This window comes from Colius striatus, chromosome 2, assembly GCF_028858725.1.
Source record: "Colius striatus isolate bColStr4 chromosome 2, bColStr4.1.hap1, whole genome shotgun sequence".
Taxonomy (NCBI): Eukaryota; Metazoa; Chordata; class Aves; order Coliiformes; family Coliidae; genus Colius; species Colius striatus.
Window position 1 is genome coordinate 47,056,107 of NC_084760.1, and position 21,627 is coordinate 47,077,733.

General features: G+C 51.6%; 1 protein-coding gene across 2 annotated transcripts in view; it reads right to left on the reverse strand.

Moving 5' to 3' along the window:
- Positions 1–20,760, reverse strand: part of SELENOI (selenoprotein I) — a 32,631-nt gene extending 11,871 nt beyond the window's left edge. For both annotated transcript variants that reach the window (XM_061990246.1, XM_061990248.1), the window contains exons 1-6: positions 20,617–20,760; positions 6,953–7,021; positions 6,519–6,627; positions 3,718–3,792; positions 2,984–3,246; positions 814–922 (exon numbers count right to left, since the gene is read on the reverse strand). In XM_061990246.1, the coding sequence (XP_061846230.1) occupies positions 814–922; positions 2,984–3,246; positions 3,718–3,792; positions 6,519–6,627; positions 6,953–7,021; positions 20,617–20,664 (673 nt within the window). In that variant the 5' untranslated portion in view covers positions 20,665–20,760. The remainder of the gene's footprint in view (positions 1–813; positions 923–2,983; positions 3,247–3,717; positions 3,793–6,518; positions 6,628–6,952; positions 7,022–20,616) is intronic.
- Between the last annotated feature and the right edge of the window lie 867 nt (positions 20,761–21,627).

The window sequence follows — 21,627 nt, forward strand, 5'->3', positions numbered from 1 at the left end:
CTCTGCACTTGCCCTTGCTGAACCTCAGGAGGATGCACTCTGCCCCACTCTCAGCCTGTCCAGATCTGGCTGAATGGCAGCACAGTCTCTGGGGGATCAGCCAGTCCTCCCAGTTTGGTGCCACCAGGGAACTTGCTGAGGATCACTCTGTCCCCTCATCCAGGTCCTTGATGAAGATTTTGAACATGACTAGCCCCATAACTCACCCTGTGGAACCCCACAGGCCTCCAGCTCCACTTGGTACCATTGATTACCACCCTTACTAAATAAACAATCAATTCAAACTATATAAAAGGTGGATGCAGGATATACTGCTGCTAAAGGCTCCCAGCACCCTGGCAACTCTACCCCCAAGCAGCAGCCATAACTCTCAGCCACCCTGTCTGCCTACCGTTCTGCCCCCAGGCCAGGAACCTTCTGTGTGTGACTGCACATCCCTTCAGCCCCAGGTCAGCAGCTCAGGGCTGACCCCCTGGGTAGCAGTGTGTGCCTGTACCCTCAGGGCTGGCATAAAATACATCTGAGGCAGAAGCACAAAGCTCTTTTGGTCAATACAGACCGAAGCAGATTGGAGTTGACTTCTCCAAAGCTTTCCTCTTTCACAGTAAAACAACAATACTTAGAACGAAGACAAGATACTCGGAAATCCGGGGAAAGGACAGGCTGTAAGAACAACCCAGATTAGTCACTTTAGTAACAGCCCACAGGAGCCTTCATTACAGCAAACAAAACAGTGTTATCATATAATTAAGACATCAGGTTTTGTTAAAAAGGAGGAGTTTAAAAGACAGGCTTCAACATGGAGTTTCTTACCAATAATCATTGTAGTGAATAGGTCTCTATATAAGAAATTAAACAGGAAAGGTGCATACCAGGCCTCAACTCCCACAATGGCTGTCACTATGTAGACAATTGAAATGGTCTAAAAGAAAACAGAGGAGAAGCAGGTGTGAGGAACAGGGCAGAAGAGTCTGGCAGCAGCTGGTCTGGCAGCATGAGGTTTATGGCAGGCAGCTGCAGGAAATGGCAGCTCAAGGAGGACACCCTTAAGTTACATCATGTTCAGTCCTCTACAAACATCCCTGATAGGAAACCAGGTCTAACTAATGTAGTAGCTGAGCTCTTGAGAAGGGTATGACCAGCAGCAAATATCATAGAAACATCCAATCTAGAGTGGTTTGGGTTGGAAGGGGCTTGAAAGATCCTCTCAATTCAACCTCCAGCCATAGGCAAGGACACCTTCCACCAGACCAGGCTGCTCCAACTTGCCCTTGAACACTGACAGGGATGGGGCAGCCACAGCCTCTCTGGACAACCCGTGCCAGGGCCTCACCACCTTCATAGCTTGACAAAACTTCTTCCCAAGAGCTCATCTCAGTCCCCCCTCTGTCAGTTTGGAGCCATTCCCCCTTGTCCTGTCCCTCCAGGCCCTTGCACAAAGTCCCTCTCAGCCTTTCTTGTCAGCCCTTTAGGGACTGGAGGCTGTTGGAAGGTCTCCCCGGATCCTTCTCTTCTCCAGGCTGAACACCCCCAACTCTCTCAGTCTGTCTCCACAGCAGAGGGGCTCCAGCCCTCACATCATCTCCGTGGCATCCTCCAATACTCCACAGGTGCCCTCTCACAGCTTGAACCCACAACACACTTGATGGGCTTAATACTACAAGCTGAAGTGACTCTGGAGGGTTTGTTCAGGGACTCTTTCTTGTCCATCTGCTGAACTAATTACAGGGAAAAGGCTAGCGTGGGGTATTTCAGTTTTAATGATAATCCTGAAGCTGGCTGCAGCACGCTCAGTGCAGCTTAGCCTTTCATCCCCACCTTTCTGCAGCGGGTGGAGATCCCAAAGCATTAGTGTTCAGCCAATGCTTTTAGAGAAAAGTATAGTGAGGGGACCAGCTATGGTCTCCTTTCCCTAGCAGAGATGATTACTGCAATTAAGACAACTGTATTAATTGCACCAATTAGTTACTCTTCTACATCTTGACATCTTGCTAGTGCCAGGAAGCACCCCAAACTTCTAAACTTGAATTCGCCTATGCTGGTACCATGCAGGAAACAAACTAGAGCAACATTTTAGGTGCATCTTAGTCATAAAAATCACAAGATATTTTGGGTTGGAAGAGACCTTGAAAGATCATCCAGTCCAACCTTGCTGCAAAGTGCAGGGATGTCTTCAACTAGATGAGGTTGCCCAGAGCCCTCATCCAGCCTGACCTGGAATGTTTTCAGGGTTGGGGCATCTACCAGCACTTCAACCATCTGTTCAAGTATTTAATCATGCTCATTGTAAAAGATTTCTTCCTTCTAGCTACCCTAAATCTCCCCTCTTTTAGTTTAAAACCGTTACCTCTTGTCCTGTTGCAACAGGCTATACTAAACAACCTGTCCCTATCTTTCTCATAAGCCCCCAACAAGTACTGAAAGGCTGCAATAAGAAGTCCCCAAAGCCTTCTCTTCTCCAGCCTGAATTATGCCATCTCCCTCAGCCTGTCATTACAGGAGAGGTGTTCAATCCCTCTGATAATTTTTGTGGCCCTCATCTGGACTTACTCCAGCAGATCCATGTCTTTCACAGAATCATCTTAGGACAGGAGAAACCAGGCAGAAGAAACAGAAGGCAACACCCATTCTTCAAGCCTCGTTTTTCTGTGGAGAGCCCATCTAGAAAAGCTCCTTGCAACACGCTGCACAAACCTCCTTGGATGTAATGGTTCTAGTGTCATGTGAGCCCACCTCATTAAAGGAGCCATTAGCAGAAGTCACCTGTGCAGTCTGACAGAGTTCTCCTCCTCCATGACAGCCAGAGCCAGGCTGAGGACACCCACCTCCAGAGAGCTGTAGTGCCTGATTTCCAAAGCTCTGGAGGGGCAGCAGAGCTGTGTGCATCCCTCTCAGCCCTCTGTGTGCACTATCACACCCCAGGCACACCAGGAGTTTATTGAGCTTCTGCTGAAGGTGAGCAGTGGTCTGGCCATGTACTTACCACCTGGCTGATATCATATCCCCAGGGCAGGAAGAGGATCCCTGTGTTGTACTTTTCCCAGTGGGAGAGGATGAATGAAAACAAGACCACCCATAAGAGGAGGTAGAGAACAAAGACACTGACACCCGTGGAGCCCCGTCCAAAGGTGGAGTAGACTGTCACGACAAAGTACACGCAGGCCCAGCTGTCCAGGCCGTGATCAAAGAGCTCTCCCAGGGGTGTGCTGGAGTTGGTCCGGCGAGCCTGCTTCCCATCAACACCATCTGAGAAGAGAAGCAGGACAAATAGGGAGTTCTGCTGGACACCCTCACACAAAGAAAGGGACCAGTCTGCAGCTGGCAAAGTGCATGCAGCCAGACAACAGCAGCTTTTTACCTCTATCTTCTCACAGGGGGTGTGCTGCCCGCCCCTCTCCTCTCTTGGAGATTGACATACACAGTAGTCTAACAAGATGACATTTATTTAAAGCAGACCAAAGACAGTATTACTAGTTGCCTCCCAAGTCAGTTCCAGCATCCTCCTTTCACATCAGCTGCTCTGGGACAACTTTCTTCCATCGCCTTTGCAAAGCGACTCTCAGAAACTGCTCTGACAGAGCAGGCAGCACTTGGCTTAGGGCACGGTAGAAGCCCAGAATCCAACATTTCTCAGCAGGCTCAGAACTAAGAGGACATGCAGCTGCAGGATGAACAGATGACAGACAAATCCCAACAGTCAACTAGGTAACATCTTACCTAATGTATAGGCAACGAAGTTGAGGAGACCCACAATGACCCACACTCCGTTTGGAACATGCTGGTGATCAGGAGCTGCAGAGATCAAAAAGACCCAAGTGAGGACAACTCACTATGTACCCTTGATGGGTTTATTTTGGCACTGAGGCACAGCAACAGGGACCAGCTGCTCAGCAAGACAACTCAAATGGTGAAACTGAGACCTTGGCTTTCCAGGACATGATTATTCAATCCCAGAATGGCTTGGGTTGGAAGGGACCTTAAAGCTCATCTCTTTCCAAACCACCATGTGCAGGGACAACTTCCACCAGACCAGGCTGCTCCAAGCCCCATCCAACCTACCCTTGAACACTGACAGGGATGGGGCAGCCACAGCCTCTCTGGGAAACCCGTGCCAGGGCCTCACAACCCTTACAGCTTGGAAGAACTTCTTTCCAAGAGCTCATCTCAGTCTCCCCTCTGTCAGTTTGCAGCCATTTCCCCTTGTACTGTCCTCCCAGGCCATTGCACAATGTCCCTCTTAGCCTTTCTTGTTGGTCCCTTTAAGGACTGGAGGCTGCTGGAAGGTCTCCCTGGAGCATTCTCCAGGCTGAACATCCCCAACTCTCTCAGTCTGTCCTGATGTCAGAGCTCTTCCACAACAGCATGTGAAACCAAGTCATCAAGGACTTTGCTTTCGAGGACATACTTGTCCTTGTCCCCAGCTGCCCAGTCATGGGATCTAAGAACTGGTGATAGCAGCTAGCAACTGTTGCCCAAATGCGTGCCATGAAGTGTGAGCTGATCAGAGTCTCCTCAGTCACTTACTCATAGAGCATCAAGCAAAATCTCTTTGAGATGTGGTGACACACTGCCTCTGCAGAAACCTGTCAGGATTCCCCACCCAGGCTTCAGTCTTCACTGTGCCAACTGAAACAGAGTTCTTTCCTACTAACTTCTCCACCTCCTCCAACACTGTCTTGGCAGATAACCAGCTCAGTTGTCTGCAACCCAAGGAGCCCAAAGGTGTATGTGAAAAAAGCAGGAAGAGGCAGGACTTCTTGGCAGCAGGAGTTCTCTTAGAGGAAACAATCATTCTGTGAAAGACCAAGATGGATGATGCTTGAGGCAACTTGGTCTACTGGAAAGTGTCCCCTGTCCATGGCAAGGGGTTGGAACTAGATGGGCTTTAAGATCCCTTCCCACCCAAACCGCTCTAGATTCCATGATTCTATGAAATGCCACCTCTTGTTTCCTTAGAGCAGCGTCATGGTGCCTTTCCAGCAAAAAGTATCAGGTCTACAAGTTTCTGGAGGCCTCACCAGCAAAATGAAAAGTTATCTTTCCAAGCAGGACACGCACAAACACTTATGTAAAAAGGTCCCAGAGCATAAGTTTCACCATCCTTTTGGCAGGGCCCAAGTTTCCGGATGTCTCACGTCCTGGGGATTCTCACATTGAGCTTCCTTGAGCTACTCCCAGCGTTTGTTCCTGTGGTGCATGGACCAAAACATGGTCCCAGTTTTATCCTAAAAGCCACCCAAGCTTTTGAAAGCCTGGTATGTTGAGAACAGTACTTGTCTACCTGCCAGTAAAAACAATCCCAAGAAGAAGTATTTTTCCCACTTAACTATGTTTTCGTGGTCGGCTCAGTTTTAGAAGAACCACATGAACTCTTCTGAGTCACCTAAACCAAACCTGGCGGGGGCAAAGGGAGAGAAAAATGCAGAGAGGAGGGTATTGATAAGTGACTGAGAGTTATCATGCCATAATCAACTTTACCCTGGGACACTCCCAAGAGGAAGGAAACACGCTGAACCTTTGGATTCATGACCAGATGAACACAGGTACTGTTAAGGTGTTTAAAGCTGTGCATATCTTTGTCATAATGCAGAATGGTGAAACCGAGACAGAGGATTTTACCTTTGTTAGTCTGAACGTGGAGCTGGCATGGTTTTGCAAGAGGGCAATTAGCTGAGACGCAAAGAGGGCTCTACCTGCTGACTTCAGAGAATCACAGAACGGTGGGGGTTGGAAGAGCCCTGCAGAGCTCATCCAGCCCAAGCCCCTGCTCAAGCAGGTTCCCCTCCATCAGGGGACAAAAGAATGTGTCCGGGTGGGTTTGGAAACCTCCCAAGGAGCCTCCACACCCTTCCTGGGCAGCCTGGGCCAGGGTTCCCTCATCTCACACCGAACAACTTTCTCCTCCTGTGCCACTGGCACTTTCTGGGTTCCAGCTTGTGTCCTAGCACTGGCCACCACACAACAAACACTGGCCTCAGCCTCTCCACATCCACCCTTTAGGGATTTCTCAGCATTGATTAGAGGTCCCTTCTAATCCCTATCATTCTAGGATAAGGGCTCCTCTCAGCCTTCTCTTCTCCAGGCTGAACAGCCCCAGGTCCTACAGCCTTTCCTCCTCACACAGATGTTCCAGTCTCCTCAGCATCTTGGTAGCCTTGCACTGGCTTCTCTCCAGCAGTTCCCTATCTCTATCTTGTGCTCCAGACACTGTGTTCATGGCTGCTCTGTACACAGAGCAAATTCCTACCCTACATTTTGGCTGTCTCCTTCCACACGCTGCCAACCAGGCTCAAGTCCTCCCAAGAGCCCGAGGGAAGGTGATATATTAAGGCAAGTCCTCATTGTGAAGCCCAGTGAGTTCAGTCCCTCATCTCTGTCCCTCCTCTGGCAAAGTCACTTGCTCCTGGGATGGCTCACGGTGAGAGTCTTTATCAACGAGCACCAGAAGTCAAGGCAGAGGAAGTGGCAGATTTCACCACTCTGATGCTTCGCATCCAAATAGGAACATGCAGCCTTACCAGAAGCATAAAAGTCAGGGTCGAAGTATGCCATGAGGAAGAAGTTGAAGACAAGCAGCAGGAAGCCAGAAAACGTTATCAAATTTGGGGCCAGCCAGGTAGGGAAGATCTATGGGAAAGCAGCAAAAGAACATATGAACTCATTAAAACATGTAATAAGGAGCACGTGTTGCTCCCAGCCACGGCAGGGATCTGGTTACAATCGTCTGTGTGTTAGAGAATGCTGCGTAGTCACATCTGGCATGTCATTGGGCAGCAGGAAGCTTTAGACTGCGACACAGTGAGCCCTGGACAGGGAGCAGGCCAGAAGGCAGTGCCTGTTGTCATTAGTTGCACCACAAATGAAGCAGAGCTTTTCAGCTGACAATTTTACACAGGAGACTTTGTGGTGACTGGAATTTTGCTGTCCAACTCAGAGCAGGACAAAGTCTCACCTTCACTATGGTGTTCCAGAAGGGATGCATGACGTACACAGATAGGGGGTTGCTGTCCACGGCACTGTACTGGGAACAAGAAGGGAGAAACAAAAAACAAAGGTTAGGGCTCCACAAAAACCTGCAAAAAGCCAGATTTCCTGAGCACTGAGCCTTCCATGAGGACACCTGCTACTGGAACCTTGGCACTGCAAAAACATTTGGGTCAGGGACAGAGTCATAGATATATCACAGAATCATTTCAGTTGGAAAAGATCTCGAAGATCCTCGAGTCCAGCCCCTCCCCTCACCCTGCCAAGCCCACCACTAACCCATGTCCCTCAGCACCTCGGCTACACAGCTTTGCAATAGCTCCAGGGATGGGGACTCCACCACCTCCCTGGGCAGCCTGGGACAGGGGCTGACAACCCTCTCAAGGGAAAAGTTCTTCTTCAGCTCCAATCTAAACCTCCCCTGGAAAAATCTGAGACCCTTTCCTCTTGTCCCGTCACTTGTAGCTCAGGAGCAGAGACCAACGTCCTCTAGCCACAACCTCCTGTCAGGGAGCTGCCAAGAGCAAGCCCTCCTCCCCTCAGGCTCCTCTTGTCCAAGCTGAACATCCCCAGGACCCTCAGCCCCTCCCCAGCAGATTTGTGCTCCAGCCCCTTCCCCAGGTCTGGCACCTGGCTCTGGGAGTCTCAGGGGGTTGGACTAGATGAGCTTTAAGGTCCCTTCCCACTCAAACCATTCTGAGATTTGATAATAAGGAAAGTTTGATTGATAAAAGGAAATCCAGCAGCCAAGAGCAACTCCAGGTCTCAACACACCTCACCTCCTTGAACTGGCCACCATCCCTGCACCTAAATGTTGTTCCTCCCTCTGTGCTCCTCTCCTCAGCTGGAAATCTCATTTCCTCTGGAAACAGTGTGTCCATTTCAAAAGTCAAGAAGAAAGAGGTGGGAAAGGGCAAAGCAACACCCCACATGAGACATTCCAGCACAAGGAAGGGACACAAGGTCTTGCTGGGCTCTTAGCACACAGATTAAGAGCTGACAGCATTTGCTCTTAACTGGGAGAATCCCATCCCCGGCAAGCATTTCTGTACTCCACCAGCTCTTCCCTGCCCTCCCTGTGACAGATCAGTCCATCTCACAGGGGTTAGCCCCAACACTTAAATACCGACATGGGCAAGGCTGCAGGGAAGCAGTAGCACAACCCCAGACTCAACGCTGCATGCAGGCGATGTGAAAGCCACGAGGAATTTCCATCCCACTTCAATGCAATTTCAGGGGACAGAATTCCAGATGCCTGACGAGATAATAGGATTTGAACCACTGGTTAGAGGAGGAGGAGAGCTGGACACTGATTAAATCTCATTATCCCCAAAACAGCCCAGATCAAGAAAACAGACACAAGGCCTGGAACAAGGCAAGGGAAGTGCTCTGGAGTCTGTGTGTTCCTTTTGGTAAGGCACCTCAGGGCCCATGTCCCAGGAAGCTTTCCCCTCTGCCCCCACATTTGAGGACTGGGGATAATAGTCAATAAGCAGTTTTTCCCCATGGTCACACATGTTCCCATCTTGTCTGCAGAACTCAGACCCGGAAGGACCCATTTCTCAGAGGAGAGGGCAGCTGTTTAACCGAGGTTTGCTGAGACAACCACCCCAGCTTCAACTAGCTGTCCTGGAGGCACATTTTCTTGTCTGCTGAGCAAGGCAAGCAGGTGCTCTGCCAACTCAGAAGACACCATCAGACCAAAGGATTGAGCTGAGGCTGGCTCTGGTGCCAGGCTGCCTATCACTCTAAGGGACATCACTTCTAGGCAGCCAGGACAAGGCTGCCTGCCCGAGACAGCTGCCTATCAGAACACCAATGAACTAGTAGGCATCTTCAGTGACAAAACTCAAACCCACCTGTCACACCCAGCCTCCCCACAGCTGCTTTTCATCATTTGGTTTGCTTCCTATGGACATCTCACCTCTTTTCCTTTCTGTGCTAGCAAGAAGGGGTTCCTGACCTGCACAGCGCGTGAGCTCCCTGCTCTGTAGGAGACAGCATGGCAGCAGGAAAATGAGGAGAGAGAGGCAAGGACAGGCAACATGGGCAGAGTCATCACTTCCTCTGCATGGTCAGAGCCAGAAGCAGAGCAAGCTGTGGAGATACTTTACTTGCAGCTCAGTACTCTGGTCTCTCACCTTCATGGAATCATTTCAGTTGAAAAAGATCTTGAAGATCCTCGAGTCCAAGCCCTCTCCCCTAACAGTGCCAAGCCCACCACTGACCCATGTCCCTCAGCACCTCAGCTACACGGCTTTGCAATAGCTCCAGGGATGGGGACTCCACCAGCTCCCTGGGCAGCCTGGGACAGGGGCTAACAGCCCTCTCAGGGAAAAAGTTCTTCCTCAGCTCCCCTCTAAACCTCCCCTGAAGCAACTTGAGGCTGTTTAAAGTAGTTGCAGAGAGTGCTCATGTCTTCCCTCAGGCTCCTCTTGTCCAGGCTGAACACCCCCAGGGCCCTCAGCCCCTCCCCAGCACACTTGTGCTCCAGCCCCTTCCCCAGCTCCGCTGCCCGGCTCTGGACACGCTGCGGCCCCTCAGTGTCCCTCTGGCAGTGAGGGGCCCAACACTGAACACAGCACTCGAGCTGCGGCCTCACCAGGGCCCAGCACAGGGGACGGCCACTGCCCTGGGCCTGCTGCCACACCACTGCTGATACAAGCCAGGGTGCCACTGGCCTTCTTGTCCACCTGGGCACGCTGTTGCCTCACAATTGTCTCCCATTTTGCTCATAGGTGCTCTGTCAAGGACGGTAGCAGTATGCAATGCCAGCTACAGGCCTGGGGGCAGGAGCAGGGCAGAAAAAGCCTTGACAGAGGAGCTCCAGCAAGTCCACAAGGCTGTTTCCTAAAATCCTCCTTCCATACAAAGAGGCCACAATTCTAAGAACCTTCTCTGGTCAGGCTTGAGTGGGCAGCAAACACAACCAACACGGGAAAGGCAATTGAGCAGTGTCATGCCAGCACAAACAACTCTCATTTGCACTATGCCCACACTTTGCTGGTGCAGAAGTCACACCATGCTTTAATGGTACTTATTAACTCAAGTCCTATTTATCTTTTCTAAGGTCATTTCTCAGCTGGCATAAGAATGGACCACATTGGCAGTGGTAAACCCAGAACCACCACACAAGCTGACAGGTTTGGCTCCCACCACGAGCAAAAAACAGCAGGAGGCATGCCCCAACTGCCTCTCTTGTGGCAGGGAGGATGGCCCAAGTAGCACAAAATCAGTGCCAGTATCACTTCCTTTCTCCTGCTTGTTCTTCACCACGTAGGTTTTAGACGTCTATCAGGTTGGTTATTAGGAAAAATCTCTTAACTGAGAGGGTTGTTAGGCACAGGCTGCCTAGGGAGGTGGTGGAGTCCCCATCCCTGGAGCTATTGCAAAGCTGTGTAGCTGAGGTGCTGAGGGACGTGGGTTAGTGGTGGCCATGGCAGTGCTGGGGGAACTGTTGCATTCAATGATCAGAAATCTCTTTGCTACCGTCAGTGATTCTGTGACCTATAAAGCTCAGAGCAGAGATACTGAAGAGACATAAAACAAGCACACCAGGATGCAAAGCGTCAGTGAGTGGCCCAAGCAGAGCTGACACGCAACACATCTCTACCCTCGCTAACCCAGACCTTACCCCTCCATGGACCACACTCATCCAGTACCAGAATGGTTTGGGTTGGAAGGGACCTTAAAGTTCATCCAGTTCCAGCCTCTCTGCCCTGAACAGGGATACCTTCCACCAGATCAGGCTGCTCCAAGCCCCATCCAACCTGCCCTTGAACACTGACAGGGCTGGGGGCCTCTCTGGGCAACCTGTGCCAGGCCCCCACCACCCTCACAGAGAAGAAACTACCCTCATAGTGAAGATTCATTCTTCAGCACAGCAGCTCACAAAGGCAGCTCACCTTACAGAAATCCACACCATGGCGAACTCACATTCAACACAATTCTTGGCCACATGAGCTACAGTCAGCTTGTACAGAGGGTTGCATCACTGAGGTCACCCCACAGTGGGACAGAGCAGGCAGACAACCCCATCACCCTACTACCAAGTCCCAAGACCATCCCGTTGCCATGATGGTGGGGGGAAATCATTTCCCCATGAACACGTTGAGATGGAGCAACACTTGACACTGATGGCAGGCTGTTTGCTAAAGCCAGGCTTTAGCAACAGCCTGCCAATTCCCAGAGCATCCAGAAGCTCTCCATTGGAGAGCGTGAAATATCCACGAACATGGGTCACTTCCGCTGCAGTTCGAGTTGATCAGCTGCAGAAAGGAGGCACAGATAGTGAGTACAGGAATGGGAAAGATGGACGTGCTGAGGTCCAAGGCAGGGATGCAGTTAGAGGAGGATCAGCCAGTGGCAAGCCTCTGGAGTGAGAATCAAGGGATCAGAGCAGCTATTCTGGAGAGGAAAATCAAAGTAAGGAAGGAAAGGCAGGAGCAAAAATGCACAAACAAAGAACCAGTTACAGTAATGCTGCAATAGCCTAAAGACTCTTCTACTGCTGCCAGAGGTGTTTTGGACAAGAGCTGAAGTACATGAGAGGGAGATCAGACGAGTATTGTAAGCCAGCTCCTGGTGCCCAGGGAAAACAGAAAGGACCAGGGTGAGCATGGCAACATAACCCAAGAAGGAGGCAGGGGAGAAGGCAGCAGCCGCTCTCCATCCCCAAGCACGTTTCAACAGCCTTCCCCAGGCCATGCAGACCCAGTAGACTCCCCCGAACTCCACTTCTTGCTGGGTCAGCGAGGTGAATTGGTCCCTCAAGAGCTAGATGAAAAGTGCAGTCGCTCACAAGATCACAGCCCAAATCTCCTCTCCAGATGACAACAGGGCCACGACAGAACTAGGCCGAACCTGGTAAAGAACTGGGTTTGCTGTCACCCCACCAACCAGAACACACAAAGCGTCAGAAAAGAGAATTTGTTACAATTCCTAAAAAAAATTTGAACTTCTAAAAGCACCTATCAAAGGAAAACACAAGCTCACACACATCGGTAGACAATTACAAATGGAACAAGCCACTGCGAGGAAAGGAGAGGGAAGACCATCTTCAAGTTTCAAGAGAACTTGTATGAAAGGCACAGATAAAACATTGTTTTTTCAAAAGTACACAACCCCCTATAGCACATAACACTGTCTCCCTCTGTCCCTCATCCCTCCTCTTTGCAAAGAGGAAATTAACAATTAACAGAAACAAGCTGCAGTACTTCAAACCCCTGATATCCTCCTGCCTTGTGAAAGACTTGTCACCCAGAGATTCAGGTCAATTACACAGGCCCTAAGAATGCAGCCAATTTCTGAGCCAGCTATGGGAAGTGAGACTTGCAGTTCCACAGTGCACTCCGGATTCTCTTCCAGATAGTCCCAACAGTCAAATGCTCGCTGCTAATTAGCAGAGAGTGACTTTTGTGTAGTGCATTATAGCCAAGCTTCAACATGCACCAATAAACACTGTGGCAGACTTTCAGAGCAATTAAAAGACACGCAAATGGGCTGACAACCAGCCTTCCCTATTTTGAAGTTACTGCTTTGCACATTTTGCAACAGAATCACAGAATGGTGGGGGTTGGCAGGGCCCTGCAGAGCTCATCCAGCCCAAGCCACTGCTAAGGCAGGTTCTTCTCAATCAAGCGGCACAGGAAAGTATCCAGGTGGGTTTGGAAACCTCCCCAGAAGAAGCCTCCACAGGCTGGGCAGCCTAGGCCAGGGCTCCCTCACCCTTACAGGAAAGCAGTTTTTCCTTATGTTTAAGTGGAACGTTTTGTGCTCAAGCTTATGTCCATTACCCCTTGTCCTATTATCAGACACATCAGAAAAAAGTGTTGCCCCATTCCCTTGGCATCCAGCTTCTAAATACTTGGAAATGGGGTGGTATCTTTGGTTGCCCATGCAGCAAAATCAAACCTGCAGCAGCAGCAAACAGTAACTGGAGCTGCTGGCAGCAATTTCAGGGTTGTTCAAGATGAAGAGCTGTAAACACACACAGACCAGGTCCCAGGAGTGGAATTAGCTCATCACTCATCAAAACCTTACCCCACACGTCAGAAACGTCTCTAGAAAGCAAGATAAATCCTTTTGCCCTCATATTACTGCTTAGCACAGAGTAAAAGCTTAGCCAAGGCTCGTGAGCCAGGTCATTTCCATTTAAACTGTAAACACTGCTACTGTCTCCTCCAACCACAGCAGCTGGGCAGTTCTCAGACCACAAGAGCTGCAAGGGCAACGACATATTAAGCTGGGCAGAGGTTCAAAAGCCTGAATTTAACTGCAGAACAAGAAAAGTGAAGAAAAACACCTCTTAACTTTTAAATCAACTCATCTTAGAAGCCATAGGGTCCAGGAGGACTTCTTGTCTTCCTTACAGCATCACCTGCAACACAGGGCAGTCTAGCAGCACTGGGAAGCTGTGCACTGTTTCAAGGCAGATACACACACACACTCTCTCAGAGCAATTAAAAGAGCCCTTGGGGAAGGCAACAAGTGATTCAAGAACAGGGCTCAAAGTTTTCCCCCCTTCTTTGAACCATTCCTGCTTCAAAGCCTGCAGAAGGCAGAAGGCTGTTTGCCTGGGGACAAGGAAGACTTTTCAACACCTTGGCCTCAAGCTTCACACTCACATCAAGAGTATCAAAAAGCTTTTCCTACTGCTGCTCTCACCAGTTTTGGTGTTGCTCCACTGGTCTGAACTGCTACTGGCACACACTGGTGTTTGCTCAGCAAAGAAAATCCTCCAGAGATGTCTTTAGGGCTCACATTTCCAGAGCAACCTATAAAAAGCCTACAAGGCACAGCTTCCAGTCATCTGCTTCCTGCAGCACAGCATCTGTAGCCCTGCTCTCCATGGCAAGAGGATTTCATGAGGCTGGTTGAAGGCAACAGCACCCTCTTCTTCAGAGCAAAGAAGACACCATGTGGGACTGGCTTAAGGGACCTATAGAAACAGTTCAATCAAGCATGATACATACATGACTCCTAGATCTGCAGTGCCCAGCAGGTCTCCTGCTGGTGCTGCCTTGGGTTGGTGACAGCCCAGGAGATAAGAGGTTCCCACCTGGAAGAAGAGTGCAGAAAAGGGAGAAGAGCATCCAGGAGGAGAGTACTTTCCACAATAAAAATAAACCCTTTCTGCTCCATCTCTCACCTTTCAGTGCATTTAGTGCACCATGTCTCCCAAGTCCAGGGCTCATCTGGCTCACCTGACACTGCAGGATCATGCTCCATATGCTGCTGCAAACTCTGCATTAACTCTCACCAGGGGAATGCTGTACATGGAAGAGTCAGTGACCCACACTGCAGCCAGTCTGAATGTGTCCAGGACCCTTCAGCCACCGGATAAACTCAGGCAGCTCGCACTCAGTGTCAGTGACTGGGACACTTGTGTGTCCTTGCCTTTATCTACAAGTGCAGCAAGAAGCCCTCATGTCAATATTCCTTCCTTTGACACTGGATATGAAGAGCATTGTTTCCCTGTACTAGCTTGACCGACTGAAATGGGGTCTGCCCAGCACGTCGCACATGGATCAGAGGCCTTTTTGATGTTACACCACTCGGGGTTGTTAGTGCCTAAAGGGATATAAGATTATCTATTCTATCTTCTCCTTAGAACATTACCTCTCAGAACAGCATTTTAGATGCCACCTCACAAAGTCCAGGTACCTGTCTTACTGCCATAACAGACCAGAACTTCTTGAGGCAAAACCTGCTACAAACCCACATTAGGGCTTGCATGCCCTCAACCACACAAGATGCACAAGATGCACCTCAGCACAAGATGCCTTCTCCTCCCTCAGGAACATGCAGGTGGAGAAGGGCCTTCCTTTAGAAAAGCACAAGATGTAAGTTCTCACCCTGCAGCCATCCTGCAGTGGCTGCTCTGGGCTGAACACCTCGGTAGCCGAGCAATGCTGGGACCTGCCCTGGCCACTGGGAGTGGAACCAGCTCACAGCAGAGCACCAGTCAAACCCACAGCTAAATGCAGGTCACTGCAGAAAAAAGCCGGGATGAGCTGTGACTCAGGATACTTTTACAGTGCTGCTAAGGCCGCAGCTCGAGTGCCGTGTTCAGTGTTGGGCCCCTCACTGCCAGAGGGACACTGAGGGGAAAAAGCTGGAGCACAAGTGTGCTAGGGAGGTGCTGAGGGCCCTGGAGGTGTTCAGCCTGGACAAGAGGAGCCTGAGGGCAGACATCATCACTCTCTGCAACTACTTGAAAGGAGGTTGTGGTGAGGTGGGTATCAGTCTCTTCTCTCCAGTAATGAGTAACAGGACAAGAGAAAACAGCCTCAAGATGCACCAAAGAAAGTTTAGATTGGAGCTGAGGAAGAACTTTTCCCTGAGAGGGTTGTCAGCCCCTGTCCCAGGCTGCCCAGGGAGCTGGTGGAGTCCCCATCCCTGGAGCTATTGCAAAGCCATGTAGCTGAGGTGCTGAGGGACATGGGTCAGTGGTGGGCTTGGCAGTGTGGAGGGAGGAGCTTAAAGGTCTTTTCCAAACAAAATGCTTCTATGATTCTTAGGGTTTGTGCACTGCTGGCTGCTCCCGGGTCTCAGCCCTGCTAGCATGTGGCAGCAGACATCAGGAGGACTTCATTCATCTGACCTCACAGGTAACCACCAGCAAGCGGGTGGCCACTTGGCCAGCCTTGTGCTCTGTTGGCTGTGCCTTACCCATGGGCTGCCATCACCAGCTGCTGCTAAGAAGCAAGGGGACAAAAGTGGAAGGATTTTAGGGTGCAGCACTTTTGCTACCAGAGGCATTTCCCAAGTCCCAATTCACATTCCTCTTACTGAACTCATACTTAATCACAGAGCTTCTGGGGTGAGACACCAACCTGTACCACCCTTGGACCCAAATGTGACCCGTGTCATCATCTTCCCTCTCACATCTCTCCCATGCCAGGGATTCCTAGACAGGTTTTTTAAGCAGTAGGTCATGACCTCAGGCATCCAGCTGCGAAGTCCACACTCCAAACCACCAGTGCCTGGCTGCATCTTATTTCACCGAGAAAGTTCAATAATACTCAACAGCAACAGAGCCTCTCATGTTGGCAGAGGACACTCGACGTGCCACAACAGCAGATTTCTTCAGAAGGCTGACACATGCATCCTGCTCTACAGCCTCAAAACAAGAGCTTTATTTTTGATAGCAGGACCTCTACTCTGTCTGAAGCAGCCTGAGAAGCTGGGGGAAGCACTGGAACAGACAGAGGATTTTGTCAGGCTCTCTGACCACCACACAGAGCATCTCCTTGGGGGAACCCTCAGCACGCTGCTGCCAGGCAGCTCTGTAATGCGTTGGCAACAAAGGAGGTATTTCTGCCAGCAGAGAAACCCTTCCTTTCCATTTTAGGTGAGCTTAACTTAAACTGTCTCCAAAGGTACACACGCTACACCCAAATGACACCATCTCCTCCTGAAGGAGTGTCTGACCTAAAATTAAAGACTCTCCAAATGCACTACACTTCTTGCTGCACAGGCAGATGGGCTCTTCAGTGGGCCTTCAAGAGCAGCTAAAGGATGATTCCCTCTCCACCTCTACCACTCATGGCATGGAGCCAGGCTGTAACAGAAGGAGCACACACCTACCTCTCCCCCAGCCAGGAGAGATGTGCACACTACAAAGTTGAAGCCATCTGGACTTCTGATACGAAGCTTCTCATAGGGGCTCCTGGCAGCATGGGGAGCAGTAAACCAGAGAAAGTTGTGGACAAAGCTCTTCTGCTCCTGCTGTAGCAACGTCAGGGACACTAGCTCCTCTCTGACGACATGTTCCTTCCCTTGGACACATGTTGTCTCCTCCACACTCCCCTCCTGCCTCCCCGAATTTGCTTGCTCCAAATCTATCAAGTGCAGGCTGGAGAGCTTCTGCTAGGCACAGCTTAAAGGCTGCAGCAGAGCCAAAGGCCACAGGAGGAGTCTTCCTGCAGAGGGTTGGCTTCTGACCACACTTCACCTTTTTGGCTGCTCTCATTCAAAAGCAATCACTCATCCAGCTACAGTGGCTGCAAGTACATCTTCCAGTTACACAAAGTGAGACACCTTCTCGGGAGACCTGTTGTGCTGCTGCCATACACTGATCTATTCCAACAAGGTTAAAAACACAAGCCCGCTTTGGAGGGGAGGCAGAGAAAGCAGCTCAGTAACAGACAGATTATCCTTTGCTTATTTTTCATTGCCATCAACACCCATCCCACACTGCTTCTTCCTTCCTCGGGCCATTTTGGACAGCAGTTTATGCAGTTGCAGTTTTCTGTGTAAGAAGACTTAGTTGTAACCAGAAGGTCAACCAGCTTTTCGTCAACAGAGTAGTGAGTCACACCTTTGAGGCAAAGAAAGGGGAAGAGCTGGACAAGCCTCAGTGCCTAATGCAAAGCTGGAATAAGTGACCCAATATCAGAGATTTGTGCCTGACCCAGACCCCTTCACAAGGCTAAAATAGCAGAGGAATACAACTCCACAAGCAAACAAGACAGAACAATGAGATGTCAGGGGTTGGCAGGGCCCTGCAGAGCTCATCCAGCACAAGCCCCTGCAGAAGCAGGTTCCCCTCCATCAGGGGGCACTGGAACCCGTTCAGGAGAGTTTGGAAACCTCCTGAGAAGGAGCCTCCACACCCTCCCTGGGCAGCCTGGGCCAGGGCTCCCTCATCTCAGCACGAAAGAAGTTTCTCCAGCTGTGTCACTGACACCTGATGGGTTCCAGCTTGCGCCCATTACCCCTTGTCCTGGCACTGGTCACCACACAACAAACACTGGCCCCATCCTCTCTGCATCCACCCTTTAGGGTGAGCCTTTCCTCCTCACATAGATGTTCCAGTCCCCTCAGCATCTTGGTAGCCCTGTGCTGGCCTCTCTCCAGCAGTTCCCTGTCTCTCTGGAACTGCGGAGCCCAGAAATGGACACAGGACTCCAGATGAGGCCTCACCAGGGCACAGGAGAGGGGAGTGGAGAACTTCCCTTGACCTGCTGCCCACACTCTTCTCTAATACCCACCAGCCAAGAGCAGCAACGATGCTCTTTGGGTGCCAAGTGCGAACCTGCTCACTCTTACCAAAGTCCTTATTGACTCACTAAAACCACACTGTCTCCAGCACAGTGACTTTTCTGCCAGTAAGACCGAAGTCCTGTCCTCGCGGCATGCACAGTTTTATTGGCCCCTGCCTGTTGCTTCAGCCATGCCAGGCTGAGAGGGATACCTGCATCAGGGAAGCTGCTTACACACTTCAGCCCTGTGCCACCCAAAACACAACACCAGGGCGTAGTGGTGATAGAAGCAGCCAATGCTGTGCTTTACAGAGGAGACACTTGTCCCCAGCCTGCTCTGCACTCAGGGTTCCTGTTCCTTGATTGAACTGCAACAGCATTTACATCAGAGGCATCTGGAGAAACACTGTGAGCTGGGAGCAGGATTTTGGTGCCTGCGACACAAACGACAAGGTTGCTGCAGTTGCCTGGACCCTCCCAAGCTGCCAGCACCATCTGTTGAGGCTGGAAAAACATTCTCACCTCACAGGTACTGAGAGGGAAGGCGGCAACACCACACACCACAGAACCAAGAAGGCTGGAAAACACCTTTAAGATCATCAAGTCCAACTAAATCCCTCCAGGCACTACTAGAAACAGGCTGAATGCACAATAGTCTCTTTCTTTAGGCAAAAGCACTATCTTCACAGGAGCAAAATTAGTCACTTTGGGAGGCCAGCTCAAAGGCCAGTGCATTTTACTTCTCCCAACATCCACAAAAACCCCTCTCTTTCACTGCTTTTCTGAACACAAAGTTTACTGAGGAATCCCCACACAATCCGTCTTCCACAGGGAACGTCCTGCAGCCCATCACATTGGTCAAATTCCCTCTACCAAGTCTATTTGTCTCACCTCAGCAGCTCTGAGTGTGTAGAAGGGCAGTGTGAGGCAGTCCTGACCACTCCTGCCCCGACACTGCTCAAGGAGATCAGACCCACAAAGACAGCCTCCTACAGCTATACAAGACAGCACGTCACCTGCTGCTCTCCCTCAACATAGCAGACTTGTTCTAACTCTCCTGCATGCTTAAATGATACCCCAGGTAGCACCCTGGCAGGACAACTGCAACTTAACCCAATGTGATAGATCCTAGAACAAGAGCAAAGCAAAGGGGAAGGTGAGATGAAACCTTTCACTGCTGGCATGCAAGAAGAGAAAATACAGCAAACATTCTCCCCTCCGTATATACACACGATCCAGTGCCACCCTGTGTTAAGGATGCCACGTGTTTGGCCCAGAATCTGCCCCTTGGGATTCAAACTGACACAGCAGAGCCTTGGGACAGCTTCCTTCCACACTTCCCAGTGCTTCAAACAACACACAGACTGACACGCTCGCACAAGGAGATGCTGATGATGCCTGACAGGTCTCCCTGGCTCTGACTGTGCAGGGGTGGCCACACCACAAGCTGTTAAGGCCACATCCTTGCTGCGTGAGGTGACATGGCACTGCCACCCTTCTCAACAACATCACTGCCAGCCCAGGAAGGGATGGGGAATGGGCAAGTAGCACACAGCAATCTCCCCGCAGACACAGACAAACGTGGAGGGGGCACACACATTGAATTAGATCCCACCATGCTCCATAGCACTGTGCCAAGCTGTAACTAGGACAGGCATTGTGTCCCCACCCCAGAAACACACCTGGGGCACCACAGTAAGCACACAATCACACTGCCACTGCCCTACACTCTACTGCCCCTACCCCATACCCCACTTCAGGGCATGCAGGTTGTGATTCCCTGGGAGGCAAACGGCCTGGGGGAGTCCACTCGCTGCTGTACCCCACACCATCCATGACAACATCCCGGTTTTTGCTGGAAACACGCTAGGTAGGGGCCTAGTCTGCAGCAGACAATCTTTGACTCATCGTGGGGTACACGAGGGTCCCCGTCTCCTCACAAAAGGAGGAAGGCTCACATTTAACAGGGTCACACCTTCACCGCACCAGTCCTCATTGCACCCACAGCCCTGCGTGAAACAGCTGCCGTGGGGAGGAGTGGAAAAAGCATTTTATTACACTGCATTGCACGGCCCACCCGGGGAACTGCACGGGAGGGGCAGGGAGGATACGGTGAGAGAACACACCTCTCCTACAACCACCCTTCCCAAGCACGGCACCGGCCGTCACCACGGCCGCCCCCATCCCACGGAACAGGGCCTTGTGGCTCCCCATCCACGGGGCTAGGGCCTACGGCAGCCCCATCATCCCCCCCTGCATATCACACGGCTCCACTGCAGCTTCACCTCCTGCCCCCGGGGCACCCCCTACGCATACACGGCACCGGGTTCCGGGGCATACCCCTTCCCCAGGGCGCCAGGCCCCGGGGCATCACCTCGCCTCCCGCGGCACTGCGTCCCGGGGCATTACCACGCTCCCCCGGCAGCAGGTCCCGGGCCACCCGTCCCCACATCATCTCCTCTCTGGCATCGAGCCCCACTGTAACCCTCCCGCCACGTATCTCCCTTCCAAGTGCCACTCCCCAAGAGCCTACGTCCCGTTCCCTCACAGTCCCCTGCACGGCGCCAGGCCCCGAGGCGTCCCCACGGACGGGGAACGTCCCCCTGACACCCCCAACCCCGCGTCCCGCCCGGCGCGCCACTACCTTGTACTTGCTAAAGCCAGCCAGCTGCTCGGCGGTCACGTACTCCATGGCGGACGCGTAAGTCACCCCGTCCCAGTCCCGCTCCCCGTACCGCCGCCGGAGCCGCCCCTGCCGCCGCCGCTCCTCGCCCGCCCAGGGCCCCGCCGGCCGCCGTAGGCCGCCTCCCGCCGCCGCATCGGCCCACACGGCGTGGCCGTGACGTCACGACTCCCCGCCCGCCGCGCCACGCCAGGCCGCGGCTCGGCTGCCAGAGCCCGCCCCCTGCAGGGCGGGAGGGTGCGGACCGACCGGGCGCTGGCGGCTGGCAGCTGCCGGCCCGAAACACTGGTGCTCTGGGGAAAAGAAACACCTGGGGGAGCTCCTGGACAGGTTTACCCCGCCGAAAGCGCGGAGGACGGCGAGCCAGGCTTGCCTATGGGCACCTCTCCCACGCGGGACCAGAGCAGTGCCCATCCCCTCGTACTTGGCAACGTCTTTGCTCCTGAGCTACAAGTGACAAGACAAGAGAAACTGGCCACAAATTGCACCAGGGCAGCTTTAGATTGCAGATTGGCAACAATTTATTCCTCAAGGGATTGTCCAGCCCCAGCAAGAGCTGCCCGGGGCTTTAGTGGAGTACACATCCCTGGAGGGATCCCAAAGCCATGTAGCTGTCTCTGGCTGAGGGACGTGGGTTAGCAGTGGCTGTGGCAGTGCTGGGGGAATAGGTCTATTTCAGGATCCTAAAGGTGTTTTCACACCTAAATGACGGAATCATGATTCTCTGTATCTTCCCCCAATCAGGTCATCACTGTTTTAATGGGGAATTCTGGGTTTTTATGACTTTACACCAAACGGAAAGAAAAGCATCAACATTTCCATTTTTCCATTTCACAGGAACATCTGCCCTACCTGCTTATTTCACTTTTGCGTTTTGCTGCAGTCCTGTGGCTTTTAGTTCAAAAAAAAGTGTAAGAGGATGATCCAAAAGGGCCAGAACGCTTCCCATCTTACTGCCCCTGGGAATCATAG